The 27,475-nt window shown below is 53.2% G+C and overlaps 1 protein-coding gene across 1 annotated transcript in view; it reads left to right on the plus strand.

Moving 5' to 3' along the window:
* CCDC92B (coiled-coil domain containing 92B) overlaps window positions 1-23,727 on the plus strand; it is a 28,741-nt gene extending 5,014 nt beyond the window's left edge. Inside the window, exons 2-4 of the mRNA XM_030800476.1 lie at window positions 9,982-10,134; window positions 14,121-14,168; window positions 19,533-23,727. Coding sequence (XP_030656336.1) covers window positions 10,005-10,134; window positions 14,121-14,168; window positions 19,533-20,122 — 768 coding nt within the window. The 5' untranslated portion in view covers window positions 9,982-10,004 and the 3' untranslated portion in view covers window positions 20,123-23,727. The remainder of the gene's footprint in view (window positions 1-9,981; window positions 10,135-14,120; window positions 14,169-19,532) is intronic.
* The last annotated feature ends 3,748 nt before the right edge of the window (window positions 23,728-27,475 follow it).

Consider the following 27,475-nt stretch of genomic DNA (forward strand, 5'->3'; position numbering starts at 1 on the left):
CAAGCAATCCTCCCACCTCAGCCTCCCGAGTAGCTGGGACCACAGGCACACGCCACCATGCCCAGCTAATTTTTGTGTCTTTACTAGAGATGGGGTTTCACCGTGTTTTCCAGGCTGGTCTCAAACTCCTGGGCACAAACGATCTGCCCACCTCTGCCTCCCAAAGTTCTGGGATTATAGGCATGAGCCACTGAGCCTGGCTGCACCAGTATATTGACCAGCCTACTTGACATCTATTTCTCCTTGTTTGAGGTGTTTTGGGCATATCACCCCTAACACATGCCCTCTTGATCTTACCTTGTGTCAATCTGCTTCTCCATCAGTCTACCCCATCCCCACAAATTCACTCAATCTAAAGACATATACTGAGTACTTCCTGTTTGCCACATACTTTGCTAGGTACTAAGGAACAGGAGGAACCAAAGCAATGTCCTTCATCTCAGTTGCTAACAGTCTGGCAGTGGAAACAGACAATAAACAAAAACTGGGGGCTGGGAGCAGGAGCTCATGCCTGTAATCCCAGCACTTTTGAGATGCCAAAGCCGGAAGATTGCTTGAGACTAGGAGTTCGAGGTCAGCCTGGGCAACATAGTGAGACTCTTGTCTCTACAAAAACAAAAATTAAAAAAAAAAATTTAGGCCAGGTGCAGCGCAGTGGCTCACGCCTATAATCCCAGCACTTTTGAGATGCCAAAGAAGCTAGAGGATTGCTTGAGACCAGGAGCTCGAGGTCAGCCTGGGCAACACAGTGAGACTCTTGTCTCTACAAAAATAAAAATAAAAATTAAAATTTAGGCCGGGTGCAGCGCAATGGCTCACTCCTGTAATCCCAACACTTTGGGAGGCTGAGGTGGTTGGATCACGAGATCGGGAGTTTGAGACCAGCCTGGCCAACATGGTGAAACCCCGTCTCTGCTAAAAATACAAAAATTAGCTGGGTGTGGTGGCACGTGCCTGCAATCCCAACTACTCAGGAGGCTGAGGCAGGAGAATCGCTTGAACCCGGGAGGCGGAGGTTGCAGTGAGCTGAGATTGCGCCATTGCACTCCAGCCTGGGCAACAGAGCCAGACTCCATCTCAAAAAAATAAAAAAATAAAAAATAAATAAAAATAAAAATTTAATATATTCATGTGGTAATACATTCATGGAAGAAAAAACAATGCAGATTAAGGGAATGGAGAGTAACAAAAGCTTCTATTTTAAATTGGGTGATGAGAGCAAGTCCCTGAGGAGCTGACATTTGGAGAGTCCTGAATGAAGGAGGGGAATAGGCCTTGAGGAGATCTTGGTGAAGGGCATTCCAGGCAGAGGGGACAGCATGTACAAAGTCCCAGAGGCAAGAGTGTGCTGGGCACATTCAGGAAGCAGCAAGGTCGGAGTGGCTGGAGTGGAACCAGCAGGATGAGGACGGAGGGAGCCAGGGCAGACTGTGCAAGGGCTCCTAAGAACTTTGGGTTTGTTTTAAATGTGATGGAAAGCCACACGGAGGGTTCTGAGTGGGGTTTGGGGAGACATGATCAGACTCATATTTGTTTTTGTTTTTGTTTTGAGGCGGAGTCTCGCTCTGTTGCCCAGGCTGGAGTGCAGCAGTGCAGTGAGATCTCGGCTCACTGCAACCTCTGCCTCCTGGGTTCAAGAGATTCTCCTGCCTCAGCCTCCCAAGGAGCTGAGACTACAGGCATGCGCCACTATGCCCGGCTAATTTTTTGTATTTTTCTTAGAGATAGGGTTTCACCATGTTGGCCAGGCTGGTCTCGAACCCCTGACCTTGGGTGATCCTCCCGCCTCGGCCTCCCAAAGTGCTGGGATGACAGGCGTGAGCCACCGTGCCCGACCCGACTTATATTTGTTAAAGGAATTCTGGCTCCTGCATGGAAAACACGGGGCAAGAATGGAAGTGAGATGACAGTCAGAAACCCACTGCAATGGTACACCAGGATGCTGCTGCCTTGGACTTGGGAGATAATGAGAAGTGACTGGCTTTGGGATATGTTTTTTTGAAGGTAGAGCAAACAGGATTTGCAGATGGATTGACTATGGAATATAAAGAAAGAGAGGAATCAAAGATGACTCCCAAGTTCTTGGCCTGAGCAACAGAATGAGTGGGCAAATAGCAATGTGGTTTATCAAGATGGCAAACGGTGGTCAAGAGCTGGTTTGCAGGAAGGAATGCAAGTTCAGTATTGGGACTTGAAAGTTTGAGGGATATCAAGGCCGGGCGCGGTGGCTCACGCTTGTAATCCCAGCACTTTGGGAGGCCGAGGCGGGCAGATCACGAGGTCAGGAGATCGAGACCACGGTGAAACCCCGTCTCTAATAAAAACACAAAAAATTAGCCGGACGTGGTGGCGGGCACCTGTAGTCCCAGCTACTCCGAGAGGCTGAGGCAGGAGAATGGCGTGAACCCGGGAGGCGGAGCTTGCAGTGAGCCAAGATCGCGCCACTGCACTCCAGCCTGGGTGACAGAGCGAGACTCCGTCTCAAAAAAAAAAAAAAGAAAGTTTGAGGGATATCCTCACTGGATATCCAAATGGAGGTGTTAGGTCATCAGTCTAGCAGCCAGGGAAGAGTTATTTTGGGGGTCAATAGCATATAAATAGTATTTACAGCCATGGGATGGGGCAAGAACACCCAGGGAGTGATTATAGATAAAGAAGAGATTCATGGTGAAAGAGGAGGAAATGGGGAAAGATCTAGCGAATATGCCTTCATTCTTGAGTTGCTTAAGCTGGAAAACTGGAGATATCTTAGCCGTCCCCCTCCCTATCATCATTAATTAATCCAATCCATCTCCAAGTCCTGCCAGTCCCACCACTAAAATACAGCGGGGACCGCTCTCCGCCTTCACCTCCATCATTTCATCCAGGTCACCATCACCTGGCACCTTGACCACTGCTCTGTTCTCCAAGCTGACCTCCCCGCATCCACTGTTGGCTCTAGACTGCTCTCCCCACAGCCGCCAGAGTGATATTTTAAAAATGCAAAGGATAGCCTGGGCAACATAGTGAGACCCCATCTCTACAAAAGTGAAAAATTAGCCAGGCATGGGGGCACGAGCCTGTGGTCCCAGCTCCTTGGGAGGCTGAGGTAGAGTCTCAGCCTGAACCTGGGAGTTTGAGGCTGCAATGAGCCATCACTGCACCACTGCACTCCAGCCTGGGTGACAGAGCGAGACCCTGTCACAAAAAAAAAAAAAATATGTAAATCATATCATGTTCTTCCACTGCTTAAAATCCTTTAAGAATTTCCAAATTTACTTAATATTAAATGTTCTCTTTTTTTTTTTTTTGAGATGGAGTCTTGCTCTGTTGCCCAGGCTGGAGGGCAGTGGCGTGATCTCGGCTCCCTGCAACCTTCGCCTCCCGGTTTCAAGAGATTCTCCTGGCCGGGCGCAGTGGCTCATGCCTGTGATCCCAGTACTTTGGGAGGCTGAGGTGGGCGGATCACGAGGTCAAGAGATTGAGACCATCCTGGCTAACACGGTGAAACACCCCATCTCTACTAAAAATACAAAAAATTAGCCGGGCGCGGTGGCGGGCCCCTGTAGTCCCAGCTACTCAGGAGGCTGAGGCAGGAGAATGGTGTGAATCTGGGAGGCAGAGCTTGCAGTGAGCCGAGATCGCACCACTGCATTCCAGCCTGGGCGACAGAGCGAGACTCCGTCTCAGAGGAAAAAAAAAAAAAGAGATTCTCCTGCCTCGGCCTCACGAGTAGCTAGGACTACAGGTAGAAGCCTCAATGCCTCGGTAGTTTTTGTATTTTTAGTAGAGACAGGGTTTTGCCATGTTGGCCAGGCTGGTCTTGAACACCTGACCTCAGGTGATCTGCCCGCCTTGGCCTTCCAAAGTGCTGGGATTACAGGCGTGAGACCCTGCATCCAGCCCAAAAATTCTTTTTTTTTTTTTTTTGTTTGAGACAGAGTTTCGCTGTCGCCCAGGCTGGAGTGCAGTGGTGTGATCTCGGCTCACTGCAGGCTCCGCCCCCCGGGGTTCACGCCATTCTCCTGCCTCAGCCTCCCGAGTAGCTGGGACTACAGGCGCCCGCCATCTCGCCCGGCTAATTTTTTGTATTTTTAGTAGAGACGGGTTTCACTGTGTTAGCCAGGATGGTCTCGATCTCCTGACCTCGTGATCCGCCCGCCTCGGCCTCCAAGTGGGATCGGCGTGAGCCCCGCCCCAAATTCTAACTGGTTTACAAGCGCTGTGACCACCGCACCCCTTCCTGGCCTCTTCAAACTTCACTCAGCCCTACGCAGCATATTGTTTCTCACAGACCACGTGAAGCATTTAGCTGCAAGTTTGACACATAGTGAGCGCTCCGTAAATGTAAGCTATCATTATGATCACTTAGCTCTTTCCTACCTCTGTGCCTTCACAGATGCTGTTCCCTGTTGGAGATGCTCTTCCCTTCACTCTTCTAAGTCCTACCCCTCCTTCAAGTCTGTATTAGTTTTTTATCGCTGTGTAACAAATTATCATAAACATAGTGGCTTAAAACAACATACATTTATTATCTTACAATGTCTAAGCCCAGGAGTCTGGCTCTTTTTATTTTTTTATTTTATTTTTTTTGAGACGGAGTCTCGCTCTGTCACCCAGGCTGGAGTGCAGTGGTGCGATCTCGGCTCGCTGCAAGCTCCGCCTCCCGGGTTCACGCCATTCTCCTGCCTCAGCCTCTCCGAGTAGCTGGGACTACAGGTGCCCGCCACCACGCCCGGCTAATTTTTTTGTACTTTTAGTAGAGACGCGGTTTCACCGTGGTCTCGATCTCCTGACCTCGTGATCCGCCCGCCTCGGCCTCCCAAAGTGCTGGGATTACAAGCGTGAGCCACCGCGCCTGGCCATATTTTTATTTATTTATTTATTTATTTTTGAGACAGGGTCTTTGTCTGTCACCAGGACTGAAGTGCAATCATGGCTCACCGCAGACTTGACCTCCTGGCCCAAGCCATCCTCCTACCTCAGCCTCCCAGTAGCTGGGACTACAGGCCCATGCTACCATGCCTGGCTAATTTTTGTATTTTTGTAGAGACGAGGTTTCATCATATTGCCCAAAGTGGTGAGATTACAGGTGTAAGCCACTGCGTCTGGCCTTAGTCTACCATTTTTAAACTAGATCCTTGGCTCAGGGTTCTTTTTTTTGTTTGTTTGTTTGGTCTTTTGTTTTGTTTGTTTGTTTTTTGAGCTGGAGTCTCACTCAGCCACCCAGGCTGGAGTGCAGTAGCACAATGTCAGCTCACTGCAACCTCCGCCTCCTGGGTTCAAGTGATTCTCCTGCTTCAGCCTCCTGAGTAGCTGGGATTACAGGCGCCTGTCACCATGCCCAGCTAATTTTTGTATTTTTAGTAGAGACAGTATTTCACCATGTTGGCCAAGCTGGTCTCGATCTCTTGACCTCAAGTGATCAGCCTGCCTCAGCCTCCCAAAGTGCTGAGATTACAGGCATAAACCACCATGCCCAGCCTCAGGGTTTTGCCTAATTAGGTCAGGCCCACCCAGAATAATCTCCATTTGATTAAATCAAAGTCAACTGATTGGAGGCCTTAATTACATCTGCAGAATCCCTTTACCTTTGTGTATAGCCTAATCACAGGGGTGAAATCCGTCATATGCACAGGCCCACCCATACTGGAGCAGAACAGCTGCATACCAGAGGCTGGGAATCTTGGGGACCGTCTTAGAACTCTGCCTGTCACAAGGCATCAGCCTAAAAGTTACTTCCTCAGAGAGAACTTTCCTCACCCCAAATCTAAAGTAGGTTCCCCTCCTTATTCTTTCACAATACCTTGCAGGTCTCTTTGATGGCCCTTATCACAGATTGTAATTCTATCCTTATTTGTATTATGTTTGACACATTATTTATGTGTTTGATTCCCTTCTCTTCACCCCGTGAGATCCATGAGAGCAGGGACTTCATTGTGTTTGTTACCGTGTTCCCCGAACCCAGGACAGTGCTTGGCAATAGTAGATCACTAAATGAGTGAATGAGAAAGTGAGCAAATCAAGACAGGAATTAACCTACTCACACATTAAATGGACAGGGAAGAAGAGGAAGAAGGGAGGTAGCATTCATTGAGCCAGGTCCTGTGCTAAGCACTTTACATTTCTTTATTCTTTCTCTCTCTCTCTCTCTCTCTCTCTGAGATGAGTCTTGCTGTGTAGCCCAGGCTGGAGTGCAGTGGCGCAATCTCCGCTCACTGCAAGCTCTGCCTCCCGGGTTCACGCCATTCTCTTGCCTCAGCCTCCCGAGTAGCTGGCACTACAGGCACCCGCCACCACGCCCGGCTAATTTTTTGTGTTTTTAGTAGAGACGGGGTTTCGGAGCCAGGATGGTCTAGATCTCCTGACCTCGTGATCCGCCCACCTTGGCCTCCCAAAATGCTGGGATTACATGTGTGCGTCACTGCGCTCGGCCTATTTATTTATTTTTGAGACAGTCTCACTCTGTTGCCCAGGCTGGAGTGCAGTGGCTCGATCTCAGCTCACTGTAACCTCTGCCCCCCGGGTTCAAGCGATTCTCCTGTGTCATCCTCCCGAGTAGCTGGGACTTCAGGTGCATGCCACCATGCCCGGCTGATTTTTGTATTTTTAGTAGAGACGGGGTTTCACCATATTGGTCAGCCTGGTCTCAAACTCCTGACCTCAGGTGATCCACCTGCCTCAGCCTCCCAAAGTGCTGGGATTACAGGCGTGAGCCACTGTGCCAGGCCTTACATTTCTTATCTCATTTAATCCTTACAGCTATCCTAGGACGGTAGGATTTGCAGCCCCATCTTACAGGGGGAAGGAAAATGGCTCAGAGAGGTTAATTTTCTTGCCAGAAGTCTCACAGCAGGTAATTGAAAGAGCCATAAGTCAGCTGGGTCCAGCGGCTCATGCCTGTAATCCCAGCACTTTGGGAGACCAAGGTGGGAGGATTGCTTGAGGCCAGGAGGTGGACACCAGCCTGGGTGTAGAGAACCCTGTCTCTACAAAAAATTTAAAAAATTAGCCAGGCATGGTGGCGGTCACTTGTAGACCTTAGCTACTTGGGAGGCTGAGGTGGAAGGATTGCTTGAGCCCAGGAGTTTGAGGTTGCAGTGAGCTATTATCACCCCACTGCACTCCAGCCTGGGTGACAGATTCAAACCTAGGACTGTTCCCAGCGTAAATATTCGTGTAAATATTGGGAATCTTCTCTGGATTCGAAAGACTTGGTTGGAGAATTGGCTCTGCTGCCACTTACTGAGCATGTGAAGTGGCACAAAAGCCTTTTTTTTGTGAAGTGGGGTGGTAATACCCGCTGAAGTGTGGTTGGCAGAAGTAAGATCATGTGTATAATGTTCCCTGAACATAGCAGATGGTCAGCACATGTAGCCAGCGATCCCCACAGGCCAAAGGGCCACCCCTTGCTGAAATGAAAGGCCTATTTGGATGGCCGGGCGCGGTGGCTCACGCCTGTAATCCCAATGGGAGGCCGAGGTGGGTGGATCACGAGGTCAGGAGATCGAGACCATCCTGGCTAACATGGTGAAACCCCATCTCTACTAAAAATACAAAAAAAAAAAAAAAATTGCCAAGCGTGGTGACGGGCGCCTGTAGTCCCAGCTACTCGGGAGGCTGAGGCAGGAGAATGGCGTGAACCTGGGAGGCAGAGCTTGCAGTGAGCTGCGATCACGCCACTGCACCCCAGCCTGGGCGACAGAGAGAGACTCCGTATCAAAAAAAAAAAAAAAAAAAAGAAAGGCCTATTTGGTTGGATTAGGGGGGTCAGGGGAGTACCAGAGAGAGGAGTGCCCTGAGGATGGGAGTTCTCAGGGGGGACCTGCTCGATGTGACCCCACAAATGAAAATCTGGATTTTTCTGAGTCTTACATGGAAGCTAGTCTGGAAGGGACCGTTTGGTGAACAGAATTACTCCTCTTACTGGCCTGTCTCTCCCACTGCCCAGGACATTCCAGGGGCAGGTGAAGGCAGTTTCCTCAAAAGCTCAGGGAGTCCTTGGCTGAGAAAGCAGGAGCTCTAAGTCCTGGGCTCCAGTGTGTGCTGTCTGCCTCTGCTTGTCCAAGATGCTGATGATCACAGAACAGATTCATCGGGAAGGGGGCGGAGCCAGAAGCAGCAGAGCTGGAAAGCCAAGCCATCCTTAGGATTCAGGGATGCGTGCCTCTCATCCATCACTGCAACTCAAAGTTCCACCATGGGAGTCACTGCATGGGTCTCTTTTCCCCCTCTCCTATTTCTCTTTTTTATTGTATTTATTTATATGTATGTATGTATTTAATTTATTTATTTATTTTTGAGACAGAGTCTCACTCTGTTGCCCAGGCTGCGGTACAGTGGTGCAATGTTGGCTCACTGCAGCCTCCACCTCCTGGGTTCAAGCAATCCTTGTGCCTCAGCCTCCCAAGTAGCTGAGATTACAGGCACCTGCCCCACCACGCCCAGCTAATTTTTTGTATTTTTAGTAGAGACGGGGTTTCACCATGTCGGCCAGGCTGGTCTCCAACTCCTGACCTCAAGTGATCCGCCGACGTTGGCCTCCAAAAGTGCTGGGATTACAGGCGTGAACCACCGAGTCCGGCCTATTTATATATATATTTTAGAGACGAGATCTCTCTCAGTTTGTTACCCAGGCTGATCTCAAACTCCTGGACTCAAGCAGTCTTCCCACATCGGCCTCTCAAAGTGATGGGATTACATGAGTGAGCCACCACGGCCGGCCTATTTCTCTTTAATTTAATTAATTAATTAATTTAGAGAGAGAGTCTCACCCTGTCGCCCATGCTGGAGTGCAGTGGCATGGTATCAGCTCACTGCAACCTCCACCTCCCGGGTTCAAGCCATTCTCCTGCCTCAGCCCCCCGAGTAGCTGGGATTACAAGCACATGCCACCAAGCCCGGCTAATTTTTGTGTTTTGAGTAGAGACAGGGTTTCACCATGTTGGAAAGGCTGGTGTTGAACTCCTGACCTTGTGATCCGCCTGCCTTGGGCTCCCAAAGTCCTGGGATTACTGCACCTGGCCCGCCTTTCTCTTTTACAAAGGGACTCCACCACCTGCCTTCAGCCGAGTCAGTGTTAGTGAAACATTCACCAGATCTTCCTCCACTGCCACTCGGAGGAGCCCGAAGCCCCGGACTGTGGTTAAGTTGAAGTGGAGTTGAACTAACGGAGAATAATATTCAGAACAGCCATGTAGCCCTTGGGCTGAGATACTTGTGGGATATCAGAACTGGAAGAGACTCTAGGGCTCACTCACTCCACATCTCCCTCATTTTCCCCCTGAGAAAATTGAGAGCCCACAGAGGGAAAGGGTCCACCCAGGTCACACTGGTAGGGTGGGAAGAGCAGGCTAGAACGCAGGTTCTCTGTCTCTCTGTTGACTTTGCCACTCCATTTGTTTTCCTGTTTGAGAAGTAGAAGAGGCTAAAGTTATATGGGCCTGGGCGCAGTGGCTCACGCCTGTCATCTCAGCACTTTGGGAGGCCAAGGCGGGTGGATCTCCTGAGGTTAGGAGTTCAAGACCTACCTGGCCAACATGGTGAAACCCCATCTCTACTAAAAATACAAAAATTAGCCGGGCGTGGTGGCAGGCGCCTGTAATCCCAGCTACTCGGGAGGCTGAGGAAGCAGAATTGCTTGAACCCGGGGGGGGGGGGTTGCAGTGAGCCAAGATTGTGCCACTACACTCCAGCCTGTGCGACAGAGCAAGACTCCATCTCAAGCAAACAAACAAAAAAGTTACATGGGAGCAGAAGGAAGTCATTGCCGTCTGGGCCTCTGGTTCTCCATCTGTTAAATGGGAGTAATGATGCTTTCCTGCCAACTCCCCTGCTTCTTCATGAAGTCTGAATGAGGGAATAGTGGGGAGGTGACAGCAGTGGCAGAATCATCTTCCTGGCGGCAACATGAGCCAGAGCGGAGGAGACGGTGCAAGAGCTGAGGGTGGGGCAGCACAGATGGGCTCGGAAGAGGTAGGTTCACCTTGTCGTCCTCCCTAGGTGGGGCCCAGGCCTGGGTTGCCATGGATACCGTGTCCCTGGAGCATCAGATCCAGAGCGTGCAACGCCACATCAGCTTCCTGAAAAAGGAGCAGATGGCCCTGCTGCGAGACCTACACCTGGAGATCCTGAGGCTGCAGAAACGCTGCTCAGGTGAGGCCAGGAGAGGTGGCTGGACGGGTGGGGAGGGGTCGCTGTCATCATCACAACCACTGTCTCTGGGTTGTACCCACCAAGAGCCCCTGTGAGCCTCACACTGCACCAATTCCGCTGCCTCTTTTTCTGAATAAGGAAACTGGGACTTGGGGAGGTAAGATGGACAGAGAAGTTGGAAAAGTTCTAGAAACATCTGAAAGTTTCATAGCAAAGAGCTCTGGTTAGGGCCAGGCACGGTGGCTCACACCTGTAATCCCAGCACTTTGGGAGGCCGAGGTGGGTGGATCACGAGGTCAGGAGATCAAGACCATCCTGGACAACATGGTGAAACCCCGTCTCTACTAAAATACAAAAAATTAGCTGGTTATGGTAGCAGGCGCTTGTAGTTCCAGCTACTCGGGAGGCTGAGGCAGAGGAATCGCTTGAACCCAGGAGGCGGAGGTTGCAGTGAGCCGAGATCACACCATTGCACTCCAGCCTGGGCTACAGAGACTCCATATGAAAAAAAAAAAAAAAAAAAAAGGCGCTCTGGTTAGGGAGTGGAGGACTCCTAGGATCCAAATCCCGGAAGTTCCCATCCTTTCCGAGTCACTGTTCACCAAGCAACTCCCAGCCCTCGGTCTAGCTGGGGAGACACACAGCCAACTGGTGATATTAAGGTAGAGCAGAAATCAAGCAGGAGCATGTCCAGCTTGAGGAGCAGGTGCTGAAGGAGGAGGCCCAGCATCCAAGGCTCCCCAGAGGAGGGGTGCTTCAACTCCCTGGAGGCTGCCTAACATGTGGACATGCCGAGATATCACAGGGGAAAGGGGAGTGAAGACAGCATTCCAGATGAAGGAGACAGCACGGCAAAGGCCGGAAGCTGGGAAGCCAAAAGCTCATGGAAGGTTCTAGTTGATGGATAAAGCAGCACTTAAAGGAGACAGATAAGAAATCCAGCTGGAGGCCAGGCACGGTGGCTCACACCTGTAATCCCAGCACTTTGGGAGGCCGAGGTGGGTGGATCACCTGAGGTCAGGAGTTTGAGACCAGCCTGGCCAACATGGCGAAACCCTATCTCTACTAAAAATACAAAAATTAGCCCGGCATGATGGCACATGCCTGTAATCCCAGCTACTCAGGAGGCTGAGACAGGAGAATCGCTTGAACCTGGGAGGCGGAGGTTGCGGTGAGCCGAGATCATGCCACTGCACTCCAGCCTGGGCAGCAAGAGTGAAACTCCATCTCAAAAAAAAAAAAAAGAGAGAAGAGGAAACCCTAAGACACCATAGCAGCTCCTGTCATTTCTTTCTGTTTTGCCCTAATTCTGAGAACTTGTGGTCGCTCCTTTGAGGACACAGGCCAGATCCCAAAATGTGGAGCAGGCAGGAACAGAGTGCCCTCATCCACGCCACCCTTCTCAGATGGGTATGGGCCTGAAACCTCTTGGGTATTTTTTTACTAGTTTTTCATTTTTTATTTTTATTTTTTTCTTTTTTTTTTTTTGAGACAGAGTCTCGCTCTGTCGCCCAGGCTGGAGTGCAGTGGCGTGATCTCGGCTCACTGCAAGCTCCACCTCCCAGGTTCACGCCATTCTCCTGCCTCAGCCTCCCGAGTAGCTGGGACTACAGGCGCCCGCCACCACGCCTGGCTAATTTTTTTTGTATTTTTAGTAGAGATGGGGTTTCACTGTGTTATCCAGGATGGTCTCGATCCCTTGACATTGTGATCTGCCCGCCTCGGCCTCCCAAAGTGCTGGGATTACAGGCGTGAGCCACCGCACTGGGCCTTTTTTTTTATTTTTAAGACAGAGTCTTGCTCTGTTGCCCTGGCTAGAGTACAGTGGCATGATCTCAGCTCACTGAAACCTCTGCCTCCTGGGTTCAAGCGATTCTCCTGCCTCAGCCTCCCAAGTAGCTGGGATTACAGGTGCCCACCACCATGCCTGGCTAATTTTTGTATTTTTAGTAGAGATGGGGTTTCACCATGTTGGCCAGCCTGGCTGGTCTCGAACTCCTGACCTCAGATGATCTGCCCACGTTGGCCTCCCAAAGTGCTGGGATTACACGCATGAGCTACCACACCCCGCCACCTCTTCGTTATTAAGATGAAAATAACTGGCTAGAGCAGCCACTCTTGGGGCTGAAATGACTGAACAAGGCCTTTTCCCCAAGGAGGAGGTGATGAGAAGGGAGAAGATAAGGGGAAGGAGATTAGAGAGGGACCCAGAGCTGGGAGGGGGTTGGTTGAGGGGAGAGGCTGGTGTAGGAGCCGAAGGGATAGACTGCCCAAGGAGCTGGCTGAGGATGGATGAGGACTCAGAATGAAGGGCTTGAGAGGTGGGTGCATTCTGGGGTGGCGACGCAGCCTGACTGATGATAAGAACTACTCACACGCGTTCAGCACCAACTCAGCCCTGGGCCACGCCCGCTGTTTTTCTCATTTAATCCTAGCGACAGCCCCTTGGAGAGGTGCTATTGTGCCCCCATTTTCCAGATAAGAAAACTGAGGCTCAGAGGAGTGCTGTTACTGGCCCAAGGTCACACAGCATATCTAACCTCACAGCATGCTCATCTACAGCCCAGCTGAGATTTTTATCTCCCTATCCCCAAGTCCTGTGTTTAAAGGCTGAAGAGAAACCACCCACAGGGAGTTAATGGCAGAGCCAAGGTGTCCCTGCTCCCAAATCCCTGAACCTAGGCCAAGGTCCCTGGGCTACATCACAAGGCCTTGGAGGAGGAGCCAAGTTGGTCCCAGGAAGCCCTGGAGGTAGAAGCATGAGAGTCCTCACAGGGAACAGGTTCAGACTCTGGTCACAGCAGAAGGCTCAGGCACCCCGAGCTGCCTGCCTCCTAGCAACAACCAGCCTCCCCAGAGAAGGCACCTCTGGCAAAGCCCTGGGTCTCTGGAAGAGCCGGTGAGGGCAGTGAGGAGGAGGGGCAGAGGGGTCACAAGGCCCCTGAAGGTGCTGCTGGGTGGTGGTCCCAGAGATGCGCCACCTTCCTCCCCTGACCCCCGGTTCACACCTCCTCCCCGTGGGCACCAGATTGTGTCCCTGCAGACGTACGCAGGTGCCCCCGAGTCGGTCTGCATCACAGGCAGCTGTGGCTTCTGGCTTCCTTCTGCCCTTGTACCAGTTCTTGAGCCCTGGTGGAGTTGGGGGAGGGGGAGTGGGGCTGGAAAAATTATCAAACTCACCCAAGCTGAGAAATGGGGCTTGGGGGCACTAAGGAATGGAGACTGGGGGGACAGGCAGACAGAGGGGTGGCGGCTGGGCTGCAGCACCCAGGAGGAAACTGCTCCTGCACCAGTGCCCTTGAGTGGCTCCTGGGCTGCCCGCTCCGCCCCCTCAATGCCAAGCCAGGCCATCACTAGATGGCACTGTCCTGCTCAAAGCCCCTCTCCCTGCTGTGGGGAATATGGCGGAACTGGGGCTTGGGAAGGGGCAGGGCTGATGTTCAGATAATAACACGAGCCCAACGGTATTGACTGTCAAAATAGTGAAAAGCAAGTGTCCAGACTGGTAAGTAGCCACTGCCGAGCCTGCCTCCAGTGCCGCCAAGCAGTTCTGGACACTCCAGCGGCCATCAGCTAAACAGGAAAGGGTCAAAGCCCTGCACAGCAAGGGTCCTCCAGAACTGCTTTGATTGGCTGGCATATCACCCCAGGAAAGGCAGATAGTCCCCCAGCCCCAAAACAAGCCAGGCTCCTCAGTCCCACGAGGGGTGAACTAAACTCCAAACCCAGGCTCAAAGCTTGAGCTGGGAAGATTCCGGAGCTTGGAGTCAAGCTGGCCAGGTTCAGGCTGTGCCCTGGACACATCTCTTCATCTCTTCCCGTTGCAAGGGTGCGGTAAAATAGTATGGGGGTGGCTTCTAAAGATCCTTATTGCCACTTTTACTGAGCTGTGATTCCATGATCTCTCTTTCTCACATACACACACACACACACACACACACACACACACACACACACAAACTGCCTTTTCTTTTCTTTCCCCCCAGAACTGACCCATGACCTGGAAATGAGAGAGGCCCAATCTCACCAGCAAGGTAAGAGAAGGACCACTGGTGGGGAAGTGTCACAGGGCCCAACAGCTGGAGTTTTTCCCAGGCCCTAGTAGGACCCAAGCCTTCTCTGTCCTCAGCCTAGACTTGGGGACAATCACTCCTTGGCTGGTGAGCAGAGTACAGGATGTCAGCCACACTTGCCCAGTGGATGACATTGTGAAATGCCTTGTGCAGTGAACAACCTGCACCACCTCAGTTGGATGACCTTGTGCAGTGAACAACCTGCACCACCACACATACTACCCTGTATCCGTGTCTCTGTCCAAAGTGAGGAAAGGAAAGAAGGAAGGAGATGGTAATGTGGCTTTACTTCCCCTTAGCCTGCTTAATTCCTTGCTGTGACCCACCTTCCCAGTCTTTCCCATCCTGGCACAAGTGATCACATGGTCAGTGTCAAGATTCACTGAACTGAGTGATCACAGGCCAAGTGTCAAGATGCATGTCAAGATGGGCTCCTTGACTTCAAGGAACTTGGTCTATACGACAAAAGAAACACACACACATTAGTAAGTCCTGCATTTTACAAAAGCATGACTTCTTGCCGTTGTAGAAATTCCTCTAAAATATTTGTTTACAGAGTATTACTTCACCCATAAAATGGGGGGGGGCTGGGGGAGTTCAATGGGTGTAGACGTTTAGTTTTGCAAGATTAAAAAGTTCTAAAGATCCGTTGCACACCAACATGAATATACTTAATGGTACTGAATGATACTCCTACAGATGGTTCAATGCTAAATTTTGTCGTTTTTCCCCCACAATTAATTTTTTTAATTGCATTGTTGAGATCTTTATCATCAGATTATAAGATCTCAGATCTAGGACTGAGTGTTACCCATTGTCTCTGAAGTGCAAGGCTCATTATCTGACTTGGAGGGACACAGTAATTTTTTTTTTTTTTGAGACGGAGTCTCGCTGTGTTGCCCAGGCTGGAGTGCAGTGGCACAATCTCGGCTCACTGCAACCTCCACCTCCCGTGTTCAAGTGATTCTCCTGCTGCAGCCTCCCAAGTACCTGAGACTACAGGCGCACACCACCATCCACCAGCTAATTTTTTGTATTTCTTAGTAGAGATGGGGTTTCACCATGTTGGCCAGGCTGGTCTCAAACTCCTGACCTCAGGTGATCCACCCGCCTCAGCCTTGCAAAGTGCTGGAATTACAGGCGTGAGCCGCCGAGCCTGGCCAGGACACAGTAACTATTTAATTAAAAATGAATCACAAGGCCAGGTGTGGTAGCTCACACCTGTAATCCCAAGACTTTAGGAAACCAAGGTAGGAGAATCACTTGAGCTCAGGAGTTGAAGACGAGCCTGGACAAAATAGTAAGAGTCTGTCTCTACCATTTTTTTTAAATATTAAAAAAATGTTAAAAGGAATCATAAAAACAGTCTTTCTTGGCCAGAAGAGTTCTTAAGAACAGACTCTCTTCCAAATTGATGTGTCGCTTATAGATCAAATGCTACAGGCTGGAAGTTTAAGCTCTGATGTTAGGAACCCTAGAAACTGCTTTGTGTATTCATGCATGAAGATCAGCTAGGGATCATCTAAACACTTACGAACTTGGACTAATTCTGCCCTCTTTAGAGGACAACCACGGGCAACCTCTTGGTGCCTAGGTGGCTGGAGGAAGGCAGCACATGCCCCAGACACTAGATTAGGACAGTTCTGTGACAAAGCCACTTTCACCCCACTTACTGTCCTTTGTCTGAAAGGGCTTTTGAGATGACCTGGGCCCAAGCCACTGCCCCAATCCAATGTCTTCGTTTTTATCCTTTTTTTTTTTTTTTGAGACGGAGTCTCACTCTGTTGCTCAGGCTGGAGTGCAGTGGCACGGTCTCGGCTCACTGCAAGCTCTGCCTCCCGGGTTCATGCCATTCTCCTGCCTCAGCCTCCCGAGTAGCTGGGACTACAGGTGCCCACCACCACGCCCGGCTAATTTTTTGTATTTCTAGTAGAGACGGGGTTTCACCATGTTAGCCAGGATGGTCTAGATCTCCTGACCTCATGATCCACCCACCTCGGCCTCCCAAAGTGCTGGGTTTATAGGCATGAGCCACCACGCCCGGCCTTTTTTTTGAGACATACTCTGTCACCCAGGCTGGCATGCCATGGTGCCATCTCTGCTCACTGCAACCTCTGCCTCCTAGGTGGGTTCAAGAGCTCCTTCCACCTCAACCTTGAGATTAGCTGGTACTACAGACACGTGCCACCACGTGCAGCTTTTTTGTAGAGATGGGGTTTTGTCATGTCACCCAGGCTGGTTTTGAACTCTTGAGCTTAAGCAATTTGCCCCCCTCAGCCTCCCAAAGTGCTGGGATTACAGGCATGAGCCACTGTGCCTGGCCCGTCTTCTCTTTCAGTGGGCTTTGAGAACTCTTTCTTTTTTTAGAGACAGGGTCTTGCTCTTTTGTCCAGGCTGTAGTGTGCAGTAGCACAATCATAGCTCACTGCAGCTTTGTACTCCTGGGCTCAAGAGATCCTCCCGCCTCAGCCCTCCCCTGAGTCACTGGGATGAGTGTGTCAACCCACTGGGCTTAAGAACTTTCTTTGTCCTTTTTTTTAAGATGGAGTCTCGCTCTGTCACTCAGGCTGGAGTGCAGTGGCGCGATCTCAGCTCACTGCAACCTCCGCCTCCCAGGGTCAAGCAATTCTCCTACTTCAGCCTCCCAAGTAGCTGGGATTACAGGCGCGCACCACCATACCCAGCTAATTTTTGTGTTTTTAGTAGAGATGGGGTTTCGCCATGCTGGCCAGGCTGGTCTCGAACTCCTGACCTCGTGATCCGCCCGCCTTGGCCTCCCAAAGTGCTGGGATTACAGGCATGAGCCACTGCACCCAGCCCTCTTTGTCCTCTTATCACTTGGTGATTTTCATCCTTCCAGGGTCACTTTTTGCCACTTTCGGCTGCCTACGTCCCTACACTCACCTTAGCCAAGTCCTAGGATATGGTCTTGCCGAGATGGAGCTTCCAGGAGGCAGGGGTCCTCCACTCACGCTGCACATGAGAACCACCGGGGAAGATTTAAGCAACACCAGTTCCCAGGTCCAGCTCCAGGGATGCTGGTCCAATTGGTCTTTCGTAGGGCCCAGGAAACAGCATTTTTTAAAGCTCTCTGGGTGGATCCAATGTCTATCCAGGGTAGAAACCTGCTGCAAGTAAACAAAAAATGACAAACATGTGGCCAGGCACAGCAACTCCCACCTATAATCCCAACACTTTGTGAGGCTGAGGCAAGAGGATTGCCTGAACTCAGGAGTTCGAGACCAGCCCAGGCAACATGGCAAAACCTCATCTCTACAAAAAATGTGCATGCCTGTGGTCCCAGCTCCTGGGAAGGCTGAGGTGGGAGAATTACTTGAGCCCAGGTGATAGAGGCTGCAGTGAGCTATGCCACTGCACTCCAGCCTGGCAAGAGGGAGACTTTGTCTCAAAAAAAAAAAAAAAAAAAAAGGCTGGGCGTGGTGGCTCACACCTGTAATCCCAGCACTTTGGGAGGCTGAGGCAGGCAGATCACAAGGTTAGGAGTTCGAGACCAGCCAGACCAATATGGTGAAACCTTGTCTCTAAAAATACAAAAATAAATTAGCCACGTGTGGTGGTGGGTGCCTGTAGTCCCAGCTACTCAGGAGGCTGAGGCAGGAGAATCGCTTGAACCTGGGAGGCGGAGGTTGCAGTGAGCCAAGATCACGCCACTGCACTCCAGCCTGCGTGACAGAGTGAGACTCTGTCTCAAGAAAAAAAAAAAAAAAAAAAAGGCTGGATGCAGTGGCTCACGCCTGTAATCCCAGCACTTTGGGAGGCCGAGGCGGGAGGATGACCTGAGGTCAGGAGTTCAAGACCATTCTGGCCAACATGGTGAAACCCCGTCTCTACTAAAAATACAAAAATTAGCCGGGCGTGGTGGCTCACGCCTGTAATCCTAGCACTTTGGGAGGCTGAGGCAGGCAGATCACGAGGTCAGGAGATTGAGACCATCCTGGCTAACACGGTGAAACCCTGTCTCTACTAAAAACACACAAAAAATAAGCCGGGCATGGTGGTGGTCCCCTGTAGTCCCAGCTACTTGGGAGGCTGAGGCAGGAGAATGGCTTGAACCCGGGAGGTGGGGCTTGCAGTGAGCCAAGATTGCGCCACTGCACTCCAGCCTGGGCGACAGAGCAATACTCCGTCTCAAAAAATAAAAAAAATAAAAATTAGCTGTGTGTGGTGGCGTGCACCTGTAATCCCAGCTACTTGGGAGCCTGAGGCACGAGAACTGCTTGAACCCGTGAGGCTGAGGTTGCGGTCAGCCGAGATTGCACCACTGCACTCCAGCCTAGCGACAGAGCAAGACTCCATCTCAAAAAAAAAAAAAAGAAGCCATGTGATACATGCCCTGTGGAGGAAACAAGGGCACTGACTCCCTTCCTGTGCACACTCGCAGCTCTTTTAGTCCCTTGCTCTCTGGACTTTTACACAAGCTGTTCCCTCCGTCTGCAGCACCCTTCTCTCCTGTCTTCACTACTTAACTCCTGTTTATCTTTCAGATCTTAGCTCAAGTCTCTTCTGCTGGGAAGACTTCCCTGATTAGGTCACATTCTCCAGTTACAGTCACAGCATTGACTTTCCACATGTCACATTTGCAATCTCACACGTATTTGTGATTATTTACTATGTCTCTCCCACTATGCGATAAGCTTCATGGAGACCGTTTTATTATGCACCCTATCTCCAATACCTAACACAGTGCACAAAGTCAGGGCTCCACAGATTATCTGTGGAATGAATAAAGGGCCAGGAAGGGGTCTGCACTTAAGCTGAAACCTGAAGAATTAAAGACGAGGCCAAGCAGAGGGTAGAATAGGTACGAGGGCGGAACAAGGAAGGCCACTGAACCGCCGCGTGGGGAAGGAGGGGGGAGCGCCGTAGGACGTGCAGGTGGGGACGTGGGGAGGAGTGGGGCTTTGTTTTGGTTTTTTGGTTTTGCTTTTTGAGACGGAATCTCGCTTTGTCACCCAGGCTGGAGTGCAGTGGCGCGATCTCAGCTCACTGCAACCTCCGCCTCCCCGGTTCAAGCGAGTCTCCTGTCTCAGCCTCCCGAGTAGCTGGGATTACAGGCGCCCACCACCACCATGCCCGGCTAATTTTTGTATTTTTAGTAGAGACTGGGTTTCACCATGTTGGCCAGGCTGGTCTCGAACTCCTGACCTCAAGTCATCCGCCCATCTCGGCCTCCCAAAGTGCTGGGATTGCAGAAGTGAGTCCCCGCGCCCGGCCTGGAGGTTTTGTTACACGGAGCTCTGAGCCGTGCAGGTTCTGTTCCAACCCAGGGGGAGACTGTCACCTCTGGCCTCTGCCCCGTTCCAGAGGCGGCGTCCCGGGAGCTGGAGAGCAAGTGCCGCGCGCTGGAGTCGCAGCTGGAGGCGCGGGCCGCGGCCAACGCGGAGCTGCGGCGGGAGGTGGCGCAGCGGGAGGCGCTGGTGTCCGCGCTGCGCTGCAGCCTGCGCACCGAGGAGCGCCGCTTCCTGGAGGAGCTGCGCCGCCGCAGCCACCGCGCCACCGTGCTGGGCACCGAGCTGCAGAAGCACACCGAGGCGGCCGCCTACCTCTCCTGCCAGCTGCACGCGGCGCGCCAGAGACTGCAGGCCCCGCGCCCGGGCCCCGGCGCCACCGCCGAGCCCCGGCCACGCCGCCGCGCACCGCGAGCCCGCCGCCCGCCTGCTGCCCACGAGGCCGCCGCCAAGGGCCCTGGCCGGGACTGGGCCGCCTGGGACCGCGGGGCCGGCGCCCTCGACGACGCCGACCCCATGCCCGACCCCGCGCTCTTCCTCTATGCACGGAGGCCGCTGCGGCCCAGCGCCCGCAGCCCGCGCCAGCCGCCTCCCCAGGAGCCCCCGGACCGAGCCGGCCCGCAGCCCGCGCCCAGCCAGCCCAGCGCGCCCGGGGACCCGGAGTAGGCGCCGGGCTGGCCGGGGTGACGCGGGACGGACGGGGAGGGCCGGCCAGGGACGCAGCTCGGGCCCCGCAGACAGGTCCCGGGTCGGAGGGCAGCCGCCCCTCCTCCAGGAAGCGGGGCGAGGCGGCCCCGGCTCCCCGCAAACCCCCCGAACCGCCAGCCTTTTGTACTTCCCGACGTTTCCAAAGCTTCGAGCCCTCTCCTCGCGCGAGAGTTCCTCCGCGGGGCCGAGCGGGGGCACCTTCTCTACCGAGAGGACTCGCCGTCCCGATCCTGGCCTGGTCCCACCTGCCAGTGAGACAGGAGGGGCGGCGGCCACGCCCTGTCCCGGGAAAGCCGACAATCCTTGGTGGGGAGGGGAGGGCTGGGCTGGCCTACGGAAAGGTACGCAGAGTGGCACTGGCGCCCCAGGCCCTCTAACTCCCCCGGCCCTTTAGCTCCTCCCGCCTCCTCCACCCCCGCGTCCACGCCCTTCCCGCCAAGCCTTCTTCCCCAGGAGAGGCCCAGGCTAGGGGCTGGTCCTTCTACCCCCACCCCGACCTTGCCGATAGGTCCTTGCAGGTGAGCACGGAACACTTTAGAAGACACGTCCTCCCAGAGCCCCTGGTGGGAAAAGTGCGCCTGATGGAAGCGTAACTTCTGGAAGGTAGCATCCATGGGCCCTGGGAGAGGATTACAGAACCGCCTGGGTGGCCGGACTTGGTCTAGAGCCGTCTCCAGCTCAGCTCTTCCTGAGTCGCCACCCCCCTGGGTACGCAGGAACTGGGAGCTGTGCTGGGGAAGGGAGGTGACAGGCCTGCTGCCGGCCAGGCTTCTGGTAGGCAGGAGCTGTCCTCCCCCTCAGGAGGCAGCCCCAGGCGTTTTCCTAGTCCTGTTTATTGGTGCTAATTTTGCTAGGCTTCCTAATCATCTGGCTGCACCCAGAGACAAGAAGAGGGCCTTGGCTGGGCGCGGTGGCTCACGCCTGTAATCCCAGCACTTTGGGAGGCCGAGGTGGGCGGATCACCTGAGGTCAGGAGTTCGAGACCAGCCTGGCCAACGTGGTGAAACCCCGTCTCTACTAAAAAATACAAAAATTAGCCGGGCGTGGTGGTGCGCGCCTGTAATCCCAGCTACTCGGGAGGCTGAGGCAGGAGAATCGCTTGAACCTGGGAGGCAGAGGTTGCAGCGAGCCGAGATCGCGCCACTGCACTCCACCCTGGGCAACAAGAGCAAAACTCCATCTCAAAAACGAAAAAAAAGAAGGGCCTGGCTTCTTGGAAGTGGCAGCTACTGATAGGAGTTTGGGTTTGGGTTTGGGTTTGCTGGGGGGATGGTGGGAGCACAGGTTAGTCCTCATCCTGGTCCCCTCCATGGATGCCCCTAAACCTCTCAGAACCTGGCAGTGGCGGGCTGCTCATTTCCCTGCTGTCTAGCCTGGGGAATGCCGACGTGGAAAGGGGAAAGCCCCACCTCCTAACGCCCCTTCTAAGCTCCCTGTCCACCACCAAAGGCAGGAAGGACAGTTTCAGCACAGCTTATTGCCCCCACCCCCAGCCCAGCCTAGAAGGAAACACAAACCCCTCCAGCCCATGCCATCCCTCCTGTGTGGGTCCTGCATCAAGCCCTAAGTGCCTGTGAGGTCTTCCAGGGACTTCGAGGGGAGGACGTGGGGCAGGGAGAGGCCTTTACCTCCCTCACAGACACTCCTTTCCTGACAGGTCCTGACCCTGGCTGAGGCCACACATTCTGTGTGACGCAGGGGTCTGGGAGGTGAGCAGAGTCAAGCTCTAGGGGTGACGAGCTTTTCCCCATCACAGCGCTAGGAAGTGGGGGGAGTCCCAGATCACACCCCCTTTCTCTCCATTTGTTAGAGGGAGCAGGAAATTGGCAAGAAGTAGAGACCAGTGAGCGAGCGCACTCAGGGCCAAGCAGTGTGCGGCTCTCCCAGCTGACCCCACCCGAGACTGCCCAGACCACTGAGCAATAACCACGCCTGGTCTGGGGTGTCCAGCTCCTGGATTCAGATGGCTGAGGTTGGGGCACCCTTGGGACAGTGCTCTCCAGTCTAACACGGGCCAAGAAGCTGGCCTGGGGTCCTTGCTCCACCTGCCCCCACCTCTACCCTCTACTAGTGGTTGCGCCTGTGTCATCTCTGTTCCCCCTCAAGTGTGTATAACTCACTGCACCCCTATTCTGTCCCCCTCCCTTTCAGAACCTGTGTGTGAGGGCCTCACTCCTCTCTCAGAGGTGCCCAGAGGACCGTGGGAAGGAGGGCAAAGTGTCTTTCCAGAGGAGCCCGCACAGACCCTCATCTCCCACGACCACACTTTTGGGGTGAACAGGGTGACTTTGTTAGGTGGATTCTTCTGCAGAGATGGTGAAGTACTTTATCTGCCCACTCACTAAAAGCCATAGCTCCGTCCGCCTGGCCTTCCCCCAGCTCTATAGCAATAGCCCCTTCCCCCTTCCCTCCTGGGCATCCAGGGTGTCCAGCTGGGGGCCCCCACAGCACTCTGGCCCCAGGGATCTTCCAGTGGCCTGCCTGCCTCTCCGAAGTGACCCCATCAGCGCCACCCAACTCCCATCCCTCTTCCAGCAACCACAGATAATGACAATTGTTTGTGAGGTGCTTGGAGATCCCCTAGCTGAAAGGTTGTGGGTGCTGGGGCAGCTGACTCGTTGACTCTCAGCTGAGGTGCTGGAGGTGCCTGGGAAGGGAGATAAGCTGGAGGAGCGCCTGTGGCAGATACAGGGTTCCAGTTTTCACAGAAATTCCCCTCCTCGCCCTGCTGGAAGTCATGGAGGCTTCCCTCCACCCGCCTGCACAGAACCCTCTGTGCAGCAGCATGAGACTGGGAGCTGGAGTCAGGGGCCCCACACTCCTCAGCCTCAGGGCCCTGCAGAGGCCCCACCCTCCCTGGATCTGGCTTGAGAGCCCACCTGGCCAAAGGGAAGCCTCCCACCCCCACGCGCTCCAGGCCCCTGGAATGTCTTGGTGACTAAGAAGGGAAAGGATTGTATTTCTCTCTCCTCTGCTGCACGAATCCCCATTGGGAGAGAGAGAGTGTTGAAGAGGACACTCAGGGTCCCTAGGTGGAGCTCCTGCCACACCCTAAGTGTGGACAGCTCCAGGACAGAGAGCTGCAGGTGGGGGCCTCCCCCTGCTCTGGAAATCAGCCAGGGAGCACTGGGCAATGCGGTTTGAGGCTCTGTACCCCTGGTGCCCACAGCCCAGCCACAGCACCCTCTAGCTTGGGGGACTAGTCCAGGGCCAAAATGGGATAACCCTTCCCCATATAAGCAGTAGGATGGCGTCCCCCCGGTGGAGAGCGGAATGAGGCCTAGAGGGTGTGGGGCAGCTTCTCAGTGCGGGGAGCCGGGGGTCTCCAAGCACCTTCTCCCGGACATGCCAGCCTTGAATGGGGGACGTGCAGGGCTTCAAACCCACCTGGCAGGAGCCCTGTGGACAGGACAGGGCAGAGGGACCCTGCTCCAAATTCTCTGTTGGCTGTGCTTTTGTACCCAGTGCTTTTCAGAGTGTATTCACTCACCCACAGAAATAGAGCCCTGTGCTTTAGGGGTGACTGTCATATGCCTTATTCTTAATAAAATCTCTGAAAAACACGTGAGTCCAATCTCTTACATTGGGCACTCGGCCCCACCGCACCTCGGTTCTTGCAGGTGTGGGAAGAGCATGTGGAGGAGTCAGGAGGTGGTTCAGGGTCAGCCAGTGGGTACGATGAGACCAGGAGCTGAGACTCTGGGGTCCCCTCAGTAGATACGCCTCAGATTGGGCGCGGTGGCCCACGCCTGCCATTCCAGCACTTTGGGAGGCCGAGGTGGGCAGGTCACTTGAGGTCAGGAGTTCAAGGCCAGCCTAGCCAACATAGTGAAACCCCCGTCTCTATCTAAAAATATAAAAAAGCCAGGCGTGGTGGCGCGTGCCTGTAATCCCAGCTACTCAGGAGGCTGAGGCAGGAGAATCCCTCGAACCCGGGAGGCAGAGGATCCAGTGAGTCGAGATCGCACCAGTGTATTCCAGCCTGGGTGACAGAGTGAGACTATCTCAAAAAAAAAAAAAAAAAGCTATTCCTCAGATCAAGTATAAGGCACCCATCTGAGGTGTCCTCACCCTCAGCCAAGCCCTGCCCCTCTCTCCATGCCACCCCAATCCAAATGAACAAACAGCATCTTAGATCACAGGCTCCTGACTAGAGTGGAGAGGAGAAGATCGGAAGGGTCCAGTGCCTGGAATTGCCCACTGTCCTTTCCCAGAAAGAATCCTGGGTTCTGGCATCTTTGGCCATGCTGGTGCCCTGCCCCCCACCTGATCCAGCTGCAAGAAGCCCCGCATCCCGGCAGGAGCCCTATTCTTATCCTCCACTAATGAGGGTTATCCTGGGACTGCAGCTTTAGGAGCTCAGCGCAGCCAGCACCCATGAGAACTCAAGCCAGTACATTTTCAATGCAGGTCTATGTTGGGGATGACTCAGAGAAAAAGGCAGCAGCTCTGTGTTCTAAGGACACAGGGGACCAAAACCAAAACCAAAACAAAACAAAATGGCTTTGCTTGCAACCCTCCTGATAACAGGACCCATCTCTTCCTTCTGGGGAACTGCTCTGTACCCATCTCAGTCCATGTGTGGGGAGGGCGGACTCCACCCGTGTGGCCCAGGCATGGCAGGTCACAGTGATCGGGCTGAAGAAGACATGCAACTCCATCTGAGCCAACAAGAGTCAATGTTGGCCTTTTGCTGGAGCTATTCATTCAGCACCTCATGTTAGGTGCTGTTTGGTTCAGCAGTGAACAAAGCAGGACTATGGAGAAGGACAAACTCTTGGGTGGCTAAAATGGCACCCAAGAAATCTGGCAGGTCATTTGCCACCACAAGGGGTAAGGCTGCCTGAGTATAAAGCTACCACAAGAGAAACAGAACGGCCGGGTGCAGTGGCTCACGTCTGTAATCCCAGCACTTTGGGAGGCTGAGGCGGGCAGATCACGAGGTCCGGAGTTCGATACCAGCCTGCCCAACATGCTAAAATCCCGTCTCTACGAAAAGTACAAAAAAAAAGGCTGGGCATTGTGGTGGGCACCTGTAATCCCAGCTACTCGGGAGGCTGAGGCAGGAGAATCCTTTGAACCTGGGAGGCGAAGGTTGCAGTGAGCTGAGATCATGCCATTGCACTCCAGCCTGGGCGACAGGGCGAGACTCCGTCTCAAAAAAAAAAAAAAAGAGAAATGGAACAAAGAGATATGGAGACAATTCCAGATAATCAAGTCACTTGGATCCAGCCATGCCCGAAGCTCACAGACTCCTACCCTTTTCTGTTACATGGATCAATAAATCCCCTCCCCCTCCCAAACTTAGGTGTGGAATTTTTTTTTGTTTCCATTGGTTTTGTTTTTGAGATGGAGTTTCACTCTTGTTGCGCAGGCTACAGTGCAATGGCACGATCTCAACTCACTGCAACCTCTGCCTGCCGGGTTCAAGCGATTCTCCTGCCTCAGCCTCCTGAGTAGCTGGGATCACAGGCACCCACCACCATGCCCGGCTAATTTTGTATTTTTAGTAGAGATGGGGTTTCACTATGTTGATCAGGCTGGTCTTGAACTCCCGACTTCAGGTGATCCGCCCCCTTGGCTTCCAAAAGTGCTGGGATTACAGGCGTGAGCCACCACTCCCTGCTGTTTGTTTTTTTAGAGACAAGGTCTCACTGTGTTGCTCAGGCTGGACTTGAACTCTGGTGTTCATGGGGATGCTTCCACCTCAGCCTTCTGAGCAGCTGAGAGTACAGGCCTAGCTAACGACACACACACACACACACACACACACACACACACACACACACACGTATATGTATACTCAAAATATATACAGTTTTTTCCTACTTTGTATTTTGAACTCAGTTTCTTGCTTAAGCCTCTAGACTCAGGTTTGGGCCCAGGATGGGCTGGGACCAGGACCTGCAGCAAGCCCAGGAAGCCTGGCCCAGGTCTCTTCTTGTTCTTAACCTTTTATCTCCTGGGGCAATGAGGGAACCGAAGGCCCAGCCTTGGATAAACATCTGCCCAAGACCCTTGAGTCTCATGTACAATTTCAGAAAAGGAGAAAAGAAAGGGCGCGTTGGCCGGGCACGGTGGCTCACGCTTATAATCCCAGCACTTTGGGAGGCCGAGGCGGGCGGATCACGAGGTCAGGAGATCGAGACCCCAGTGAAACCCCATCTCTACTAAAAAATACAAAAAATTAGCCGGGTGTGGTGGCGGGCGCCTATAGTCCCAGCTACTCGGAGAGGCTGAGGCAGAAGAATGGCGTGAACCCGGGAGGCGGAGCTTGCAGTGAGCCGAGATGGCGCCACTGCACTCCAGCCTGGGCGACAGAGCGAGACACTGTCTCAAAAAAAAAAAAAAGAAAGGGCGTGGGGCGCAGTGGCTCATGCCTGTAATCCCAGCACTCTGGGGGCCAAGGCAGGTGGATCACTTGAGGTCAGGAGTTTGAGACCAGCCTGCCCAACATGGTAAAACCCCATCTCTACTAAAACTACAAAAATTAGCTCGGCTTGGTGGCGCAACTCTATAATTCCAGCTACTCCGGACGCTGAGGCAGGAGAATTGCTTGAACCAGGGAGGTGGAGGCTGCAGTGAGCCAGGGTCATGCCACTGCACTCCAGCCTGGGCAAGAGAGTGAGACTCTATCTCAAAAAAGAAAAGAAAAAGAAAGAGAAGGGAGGGGGAGGGCAGGGCACGGGCATTAGAGTTCCCCAGACAGACCCCTGGGGATGCTTGACTAAGCCCATCCCAGAGTCACAATTCAGGGTGGAGATATGGAATGTCAGAACCAGATAACTGTTTTGTTTGTTTGTTTGTTTGTTTGAGACGGAGTCTTGCTCTGTCACCCAAGCTGGAGTGCAGTGGCGCCATCTCGGCTCACTGCAAGCTCTGCCTCCTGGGTTCACGCCATTCTCCTGCCTCAGCCTCCCAAGCAGCTGGGGCTACAGGTGCCCGCCACCACACCCGGCTAATTTTTTCTATTTTTAATAGAGACGGCATTTCACCGTGTTAGCCAGGATGGTCTCAATCTCCTGACTTCATGATCCGCCCGCCTCGGCCTCCCACAGTGCTGGGATTACAGGCGTGAGCCACTGCCCGGCTGTTTGTTTTTTTGAGAGGGAGTCTCACTGTCACCCAGGCTGGAGTGCAGCGGCACAATCTCAGCTCACTGCAACCTCCTCTTCCCGGGCTCTAGTGATCCTCCCACCTCAGCCTCCCGAGTAGCTGGGATTATAGGTGTGCACCACCCATGCCCAGCAGATTTTTTTTTTTTGTATTTTAGTAGAGCCGGGGTTTCACCATGTTGGCCAGGCTGGTCTC

This window comes from Nomascus leucogenys, chromosome 19, assembly GCF_006542625.1.
Source record: "Nomascus leucogenys isolate Asia chromosome 19, Asia_NLE_v1, whole genome shotgun sequence".
In the NCBI taxonomy this organism is placed as follows: Eukaryota; Metazoa; Chordata; class Mammalia; order Primates; family Hylobatidae; genus Nomascus; species Nomascus leucogenys.